A 9,415-nucleotide genomic window follows, 5' to 3' on the forward strand; every position below is an offset into this window, starting at 1 on the left:
TATTTTTGTTATGAATTATTTCATATATATTCAAAAATCTTATTAAAGGCTATTTCTTACAAAACAAGTTGAGTTAGTATGACTGTTGACATCAAAAGTGTTGCTTTTATTATCCACTAGCATTGAGTAAGGATATAAATAATAATAATAATAATAATAATAATAAATTTCACCTACATCTTTTTTTATTTCAACTTTTTCCGTATGACATTCTATGATTTTATTTTTTTTCCAACTAACATTCTATGAATAAGTTCTGTTTTCATAGGAATTACACCTTAATTTTACTCAATAAAATTATAAATTAAATTATCATCAAGTGTGAACGAATAAACTAACTTTTAAACCATATTGTTCTCATTTTCTGAAATAATAAATATCCTACATTAATTTGTGGTAATGTGATCCATGTGACACATGGCATGTCATGATATCTTTAAATTCTTGGTGATAAATTTGCTACTTAGTATTTCTTCTTCTTTTTTTTTAACTTTGAAAAATATGTGTGTGCAATTATATATATATATATATATAAAGAAAAAAAAAATAGAAGTAGTTGCATGTGCATGCCTCTACTTTGCTTTTGTTCTTAAACTGTAATAAATAGTTCTCTCTCTTCATTTTTAAAATGAAGGAAACTCAGCTAGTGCAGAAGATATGAAGAATCTTTAAATCATATCTATCAAACCTAGTCCATAATAATCATTAATTAGTTGTTGAATGATGATTAACATGCAAGTTAATGTTGATAAAGGTATTTTTAGTTGACTTTATTTGTTTATCATAATAAAAAATAATATATATGTACCACATCATTGCATGCATGTGAATGTGATGCCTTTTATTTATTATATCAAAGAATTATTTAATAAGTTGTAATTTCTTTGCACATCTGTTCTTCTATCATCCCTTGTTTAATTATATGATAAGATAAAAAATTCTTTACTTTTTCAAGAATTTAATCAATAATAATTGATTAATCTATACGCATATATGTTTATTAACTATGTATACTTCGTGATGAAGAATCATACATATTGGAATAAAAAAGAAGAATAAAGGATTTGTTCTTTATTTTAGTGGTCGAAGATGGACTCCAACAAAAAAAAAAAAGATCCATGGACAACTAAAGCATCCACATTTACCATTACTGTCATTACTATTTGTGAACTTTCCAATTCTATTTTGATGCTGGCTCAAAGCCTTTTCTTCATGCATCATGGCATTTTCCCTTCCAATTATCAGTAATTCTTATTTACCCTTCATAAAACCAATAGTAAGAAGTACTACCACTCGAAAGAAATGTAAACAAAATTAGTAAGACAGCTTAGGTGGATAATATCAATTACATACATACATATATACATGCATATGCATGTGTTACGGAATCATAACCATTTCTTCAAAAAACCTACTTGTTAAAGTAATCAGGATCACTCTTAATCATCCGATATAGGATTAAAGTACCTTACCTACTTCTTTTCAAATGTTTTGGGTGACATATAGATAATACATACATACATACCCACACATATATATAATTCATGCTTTATTCAAAGTTTTGGTAGTAGTGTTAACAAAGGCAAGTTTGTAAACGTCTCCATAGTAATAAAGTGACTATAAATTTAATGCAATAATAAAAAAGTGCCGCACGTAAATTGTTCCATTAATTAAAAAAAGTGGAATTCAGTTTATCTTGCACAAATAATTCAAGCTTAAAAATGCACAATTATTTTCGCCTTTTACTTTCAATGGAAAAGAGTATGGTTAAGCTTTGATTATGACCTTATCCACACGATAAAAAATTAATTAGCCCCATCAATAAGTAGCTGATTTATATTCATTTCGCAATAATTAAGTAGCTGAAATAACACTCACACACATGTCATCGTCCCAGCATCAAAATTACTAAGTTACTCTTCTTTTTTTCAAATCTTCCTTCCATGCTATAAACATGTTCTCTCTCTGTCTCTCTCTTCTTTTTTGTTTCTATTGCAATAAATTCTTTGTTCCTGTTGAATGTGATAAAAATATGATTGTATAAAGATGACAATCGAAAGCATCAAATTAAAATTTATATAGCACTAGAGCATTTAATTTATTGATTGGTATGTAATTTCCTATTTAAAACGTAAAGTTCAAATCCTTTTCCTCAATTAAAAAAAATTAAAATCAATACAAAATCAAAGATAATTGAATAGAAACAAAGTTCGGATACAAGGCAATTCAAATTCAAAATAATTGGAATTCAAAAGTGACTCGTATCTAAATTGAACTTAACCCTAAGTTTGAACCAACCGAAGCAACCAAAACTCATCCATTTTGCCACCTCTAGTAGCTCTAATCACAGTCATTTTCTTTCCATATCAACCAATTAGGACTGCATGGTAAAAGGGCTCGGTGGTTCATGTTATTAATAACAATGAAACTGCTAATAATTGAATACTAACTTTCTTCTCTTATTCAAAAAGGAAAAACTTTCTTCAATCTTTATTGAGAAATGAGATAAGCATTCCTTATTAATTTAGCTTGAGGAGGACGAAGAGTGCAGTTGTTTCCTGGTATTCCGGGTTCAAGATAATGGGTGACTCCGACAGTTTCCTTCAGTATATCTCGAAGAGTTGATCAATGATTTCATTTCCGAAGTGTTTCTCAATGAGTGCTTCCAAGAGAGCTCTCAGGTACAGCGTTCGCTGTCTTGGTTCAGGCATGACTATGTGCTGCTTTGGGATGTTCAGTATCTCCATCCTCTTAATGCTGAAACATCCGTTTCCCTCTATAATTTGCCGCAATTCTTTTGGGTATGTGAAGTAAATAGGCAAGTTGAAAGTATCAACCTTCGCCTCACTTACTATTCCCTGCATCACAACCGTTTCCCTACATGAGCAAGCTAAATTCATTCCACAAGTTATTCTTGTTAGACTTGAGCTAAGCGAAGAAACTGATAAACGGTATTCCTTTGGTTCCCAATTAAATATTTATCTTACTATTTTAATACTTTATTTATAAAATTTTATGTCATTTGGATTGGGAATATTCAATTTGAAATGGACAGAGTAACTGTAATTATTAAAAAAAAGAGAAAGATGTTACCATTTTTGCCATGTCCACAAGGCAAGAACCCAAAAGTTCAGGTTCTGATCCTGTTGTAATCTGAGGGTGGGAGATCACATCAGGAATAGCGGGTATAAGAAGAGCCATTAACCCGCCAGGTGCAAGTTCTTTCCCTCTTGCTTGTAAAAATGAGTCTATGTCCTTCGCAAACTGATCCGAATAAGCTTCAAACACTTCCTTTGGTGCACCAGTGTAATGAATCCTACCCTCATTCCAGGCAGGATCAGTTTTGTCTACCACCCCTTTTGGCACCTTAGAGAGCCAATGGAGTGCACATGATGAGTAAACAAAATGCAGGGAAGCCGTGGGAAATAGGCGGCCATGGAAAGAACCTGGAACACTAGCTGCATAGTATTGCCTCCCAAGTACAGGAAGTGATGCAAACAGTGAATTGAAGTCATTGCTAACTTGGTCATTGAAAAAGACCTGAAATTCAGGAGTTGGATGGGTTCGGAACTTGCGCTTTAGAGCCTCTAGGATATTTTGGATTGCCAGAATTGTATTGGCTCCACAAGAGCAACCTAAGTCTGCAATCCTTATTGGCTCTGAAGCTGCTAATGAAAGTTTTTGAATGTCAAGTTTCATGGCGATTTCCTCATTGATCATACCTTTGGCAGCCTCCATAATTCCTCTCTGCAAAATGACAGGGCATCCATGCTTAAATTTATTAGGCTAAATGCTCCTTAAGGATTACCTTGTACGTTATTAAAGCATCTACCCATTTGCATGGGGTTTCATTGTAGTATTAATGAAGTTACAGGTGGTACCTGATACAAGGAGTTCTGGGCATAGCTGTAAGGTCCATCTCCTCCGTTGATAGCATATGACTCGGGCACCAAGCTTTGGCTTTTAGCTTCCATCAAAATGTCAGCAAACCTCCTCTATGCACACTCGCAACTGTATAATTTCGTTGTCTTCACAACCATATAACACTGTTTTCCTTTTCTGCTCGAAAGCTTTATATATATATATATATATAAAATGTGAAGGCTTTGTACTCTGGCATGCCGGTGAGATGATTCCATCAACTTGTATAATAAAATTTATCGGAGTCTAAATTGCACACCGCCTTAGTCATTTTATAATTGAAATCTTTGACCATATCGTAGTACTTAATTTATTGGAGATATTAACGTTTGTCCATTTTCATTTTTTATAAATGGCTCAAAAGATAATGCAAGATTAAATTGGGAGAACAAAGCATTCATTAGAACTCTCACTGGAAAGAAATATTGTGGGAAAAAAAAGATTGCCTAGTTGGATAAGAGCTTTAGCACTTTTGTTATGCAAAATGTCAATTACATATTTAAATATATTGATACAGTTCTAGTTAATTAACCTTGGTATGTTTTATTTTTTTGCACAAGTCAGATATCTTATGCCAGTAGAAATCTTTAACAAACAATAAAAAATTTTGGATGACACGATAACTTAGTGTTAATAAAATCATCTTTCAAAAAAAACAAACCTCCATAAAAGTACTTAGATAGAATGGCCCTCATCGATTATTTATTTTTTAATTAGTCCCGTTTAGCATGCTTGCCAAATATATGACATGAATTGGTTTCTTTATTCTTTTTTCCTTGTAATAGAAATGTTTTCAGTATGAATTGACTATTACGTTTTGTAATCGCGACCGACATGAAGCTTAGCTGGTCATGCATAAGCTCCTATGAATTTTTTTTTCAGCCATTCAAGATACAATAGAAGAGACCGCCCACAGGAAGGGTGGGAACAAAAGCATTGCCGATGGCTGTTAGACCTTGGAAGTCTTAAGTGGGTGCATTTTTGCATAGAGAAATGTAGTTGGAAGTACAAATGCATCACTAATTATTTCTCTTTTGTGTATATAGAGATTTATTGGATATAGAGTTATCAAAGATTAGAGGTGATCAAATTTGACTTGACTTGAAAAATCCAGCATAACCCGTCATAAATTATTTCAAGTTTGGTTAAATTATTCAGACAAAGTCTTATCTCACACTTGCAATTTGCAGATGACATCATTATCTTCATGGAGTCAGACCTACATTGTGCCTTGGTTGTCTGACGGAGTTTGAGATATTTCGAGCTAAACTCGGGACTGAAAATCAACTTCAACTAATCTAGTGTTTATCCTTTGGGCATCACAGAGTCAATGAGCAATGACTAACATTCTTCGGTGCTCTGTGGGATCCCTCCCCTTCACCTATCTCGGCATTCCTCTTGGTGTCAGTCCAAAAGCAGCTAGCACATGGGAACCGGTGGTAGACCAATTCAGGCAAAGGTTTGCCCTTTGGCAGTGTAAATATCTGTCCCTTGACAGAAGGTTAGCTTTCATTAACTTAGTGCTTAATTCATTGCCTCTTTATTACCTCTCCATCTTTCAGGCCTTTAAGGGCGTCATCCAAAAATTGGAGAAGCTTCAACGAGCTTTCTTATGGGGTGGAGGCACTGATTCTGCCTTCCGTTAATGTTGTTGCCACCGTTGTTGACTGCTGTCTATGCTTGTATGGTGTTGCCACTAAGGTTGTCTAATGCATGAATGGGGACTTTGACAATCTGCTACTGTGATGAACATGGTATATTTTAACCAATTTAAGTAAGCTCATTTTGATGTCATGTGGAGCTGCTACTATTGTGCCTGTATCAGCCATTGCCCTTGTTTCGATAAAGGGGACCCTTTTTAAACTTCAATGCTTATTAATGAAATTTAATTCACTAACAGTTACTTTTCTTTTTGACTAACAGTTACTTTTCTTTTTCACATAATTGAAAAGCTCTTGAATTATTTAAAAAAATTTAAATAAATTTTTATTTTTATATTACGTTTAATTAAGTTTCTGTATTTTTATTTTGAGTTAAATAAGTTTTTATAATTAGTAGTTGATTAATTCCTATTGGAATATCACTTGTGATTTTATGTCCACGTGACGCTCACATACCGTTTACATAGAGGGTGAAAATCCTATATGATCATGTCATTATATCATATCAGTACGTCACATTATCACGCAATATAACATGTCGATATGTCACAATATCATACGATATGAAATATCAACAAACAACGTCATCGTTTTGTGGAACAGAATGACAAGTAATATTTTAATTAACAACAATTAGTTAACCATTAGTCATAAAGATTTATTTAATTTAAAATAAAAAAATAAAAATTTGATTAAAGACAATGAAAGAATAAGAATTTATTTTAATTTTCTTAAATAATTCTAGGGTTTTTTTAAGGGGGCATTTTTAAAAATAATTCTTATAGATAAGATGTTTTCAAAAATAACCATCTTTATAATTGTAGCTATTTTTAACCAAGTTGAACAAAATTACCTTTAATAAAATTACACGCCATGTACAAAAACATGTTACACGTCATTGTTAGGTTGTTACACGCCGTATACAAAAACATGTGATACGTCATGGTTAGGTTGTTACACGTTATGTAAAAAAAACATGTTACACACCATGTACAAAAATATATGACACGACATGGTTAGGTTGTTACACGCTATGTACAAAAACATATGACACGCCATGATTCGGTTGTTACATACCATGTACAAAAATATGTTACATGCCATGTACAAAAACATGTGATATGACATGGTTAGGTTGTTCAACGCCATGGTTAGGTTGCTACACGCCATGTATAAAAATATGTGACACGTCATGGTTAGGTTGTTACACACCATGTACAAAAATATGTGACAAGCTGTGGTTAGGTTGCTACACGCCATGTATAAAAATATGTGACACGTCATGGTTAGGTTGTTACACACCATGTACAAAAATATGTGACAAGCTGTGGTTAGGTTGTTACACGTTATGTTGAAAAAAATATTATTATTACACGCCATATTGAAAAAATATTATTGTTACATGACATGTTGAAAAACATTTTGTTACACTTTAATACCTAAAATATTGTTGTTATTTACGAATCAAAATTTCAAATCTTCTCAACTCTCTTTATTTCTTTCTTTTTTTTTGACAATTTGGCAACGATTAAAGTGTTTCTAACATGTTTTTATAAATCAAAATACAAATTTTCTTATCTAAAACACCTATTTCGACTAAAAATTGAAAAAAATTTCCTTCGAAAACCTAGATTTATAAATTTCAAAATTTTGAGTTTATTGGTGTCTGGGTCCCAAATTGATCCAATTAAAAGCTATTTCAAACATCTGTGATCATTTCTACCATTTTAGTTTTATCCAAAATACCTAAAAATCAAATTCTTCGAATAGCCATCTACCTAAGCACATCAAAACCATCGCTTGGTGTCTTGAAAGCGCAACAAAGAGAAATATGAAAATATGGGAGAGAGAAATCGATAAAATTAGAGAGAGTAGGATGGTGAGAGAGAGAAATCGGAAGCACAAATGGAGAGAAATTATGATAAATGGTTTAATTTATTTGAAATAGTTTCAAGGGTACTTTTATCAAGTCATAGCTAAATATGGTTAAAAATAGTTAAATTTATTTTGATGGTTATTTTTAAAATACCCTTATCAAGAAAGATTATTCTTCATAATTTCCTCTTTTTAAGTACCATATTATGCCTTTCTTTTTTCAGATCTTCCTTCCAAGCTCTAAAAGTTCTTTCTCTTGCCAACTATTGGAATTTTTTTTTTTGTTTCTATTGAATATGATAAAAAATATGACTGTATAGAAATGTGAATGGAAAGCATCAGATTAAAATCAATACAAAATCAAAGGTAATTGAACTAGAAAAAAAAATCAGATATAAGAGAACTCAAATTCATTTTCATTTGCATATCAACCAATTAGGAATACATGATAAAATGGTGCCATCGTTCATGTTATTAATAACAATGTAACTGCTAATAGTTAAATAGTAACTTTCTTCTCTTCTTAAAAAGAAAAGAAAATGAGATAAGTATATTCCTTATTAATTTACATTATATAGGCTTGAGAAGAAGGAAGATTGCAGTTGTTTTCTGGCATTCTGGGTTCAAGAAAATGGATGACTCTGAAAGTTTCCTTGAGTATATCTCGAAGAGTTGATCAATGATTTCATTTCCGAAGTGATTCTTAATGAGTGGTTCCAAGATAGCTCTAATGTACAGCATTCGCTGTCTTAGGTCTGGCATGACTATGTGCTGCTTTGGGATGTTCAATACCTCCATCCTTTCAATGCTGAAACATCCATTTTCCTCTATAATTTGCCGCAATTCTTTTGGGTATGTGAAGTAAATAGGCAAGTTGAAAGTATCAACCTTCGCCTCACTTACCATTCCCTGCATCACAGCCATATGCCTAATGAGCAAGCTAAGTTCATTCCACAAGTTATTCTTGTTAGACTTGAGCTAATTTATGTTACTATTGTAATATCTAAGTTTCTAAATTTTATGTCATTTGGATGGACAATATTCAATTTGAAACGGAGGGAGTAATTGATTAGAATATTGATAAATATAAATTATTGAAAAAAAAATAAGAACGAAAGAAAGTTACCAATTTTGCCATGTCCATGAGGCAAGAACCCACAAGTTTAAATTCTGATCCTATTGTAATTTGAGGGTCGGTGATCACATCTGGAACAGCTGGTATTAGAAGAGCCATTAACCCGCCAGGCGCAAGCTCTTTCACTCTTGCTTGTAAAAATGAGTCAATGTCCTTGGCATATTGATCCGAATAAGCTTCTAACACTTCCTTTGGAGCACCTGTGTAATGAATCCTACCCTGATTCCAGGCAGGATCAGTTTTGTCTACGACCCTTTCTGGGACCTTAGAGAGCCAATTGAGTGCATATGATGAGTAAACAAAATGCACGGTAGCCTTGGGAAATAGGCGGCCATGGAAAGAACCAGGAGCACTAGCTGCATAGTATTGCTTCCCAAGGACTGAGAGTGATGCAAACAGAGAATTGAAGTCATTGCTAACATGGTCATTGAAGAAAACCTGGAATTCAGGAGTTGAATGGCTTTGGAACTTGCGCATTAGAGCGTCTATTATATGTTGGACTGCCAGAATTGTATTAGGTCCACAAGAGCAACCTAAGTCTGCAATCCTTATTGGCTCTGAAGCTGCTAATGAAAGTTCTTGAATGTCAAGTTTCATGGCGATTTCCTCATTGATCATACCTTTGGCAGCCTCCATAAGTCCTCTCTGCAAAATAACAGGGAATCCGTGCTTAAGTTTATTAGGCTAAATTCTCATTAATAGTAGTAATGAAGCTACAGGTGGTACCTGATACAAGGAGTTCTGGGCATAGCTGTAAGGTCCATCTCCTCCGTTCATAGCATATGACTCCAGCATTATGCTTTGGCTTTTAGCTTCCATCAAA

The 9,415-nt window shown here is 33.1% G+C and overlaps 2 protein-coding genes across 2 annotated transcripts; both read right to left on the minus strand.

Annotated features, from left to right (window-relative positions):
* Positions 1-2,264: 2,264 nt before the first annotated feature.
* On the minus strand, positions 2,265-4,046 carry LOC18587356 (loganic acid O-methyltransferase-like). Its single transcript, XM_007011093.3, has 3 exons — positions 3,882-4,046; positions 3,094-3,747; positions 2,265-2,858 (listed from the first exon to the last, which is right to left on the minus strand). The coding sequence occupies exons 1-3, from the start codon at positions 3,972-3,974 to the stop codon at positions 2,604-2,606; spliced, it is 1,002 nt and encodes a 333-aa protein (XP_007011155.3). The 5' UTR covers positions 3,975-4,046; the 3' UTR covers positions 2,265-2,603.
* A 3,906-nt stretch (positions 4,047-7,952) lies between these two features.
* LOC18587358 (loganic acid O-methyltransferase-like) lies at positions 7,953-9,415 on the minus strand. The gene is made up of 3 exons (XM_018129008.2): positions 9,319-9,415; positions 8,584-9,237; positions 7,953-8,366 (listed from the first exon to the last, which is right to left on the minus strand). Exons 1-3 carry the CDS (start codon positions 9,409-9,411, stop codon positions 8,028-8,030), a joined length of 1,086 nt encoding a protein of 361 aa, XP_017984497.2. The 5' UTR covers positions 9,412-9,415; the 3' UTR covers positions 7,953-8,027.

The sequence above is a fragment of the Theobroma cacao genome, chromosome 10 (assembly GCF_053813885.1).
Source record: "Theobroma cacao isolate CCN51 chromosome 10, ASM5381388v1, whole genome shotgun sequence".
Classification (NCBI taxonomy): Eukaryota; Viridiplantae; Streptophyta; class Magnoliopsida; order Malvales; family Malvaceae; genus Theobroma; species Theobroma cacao.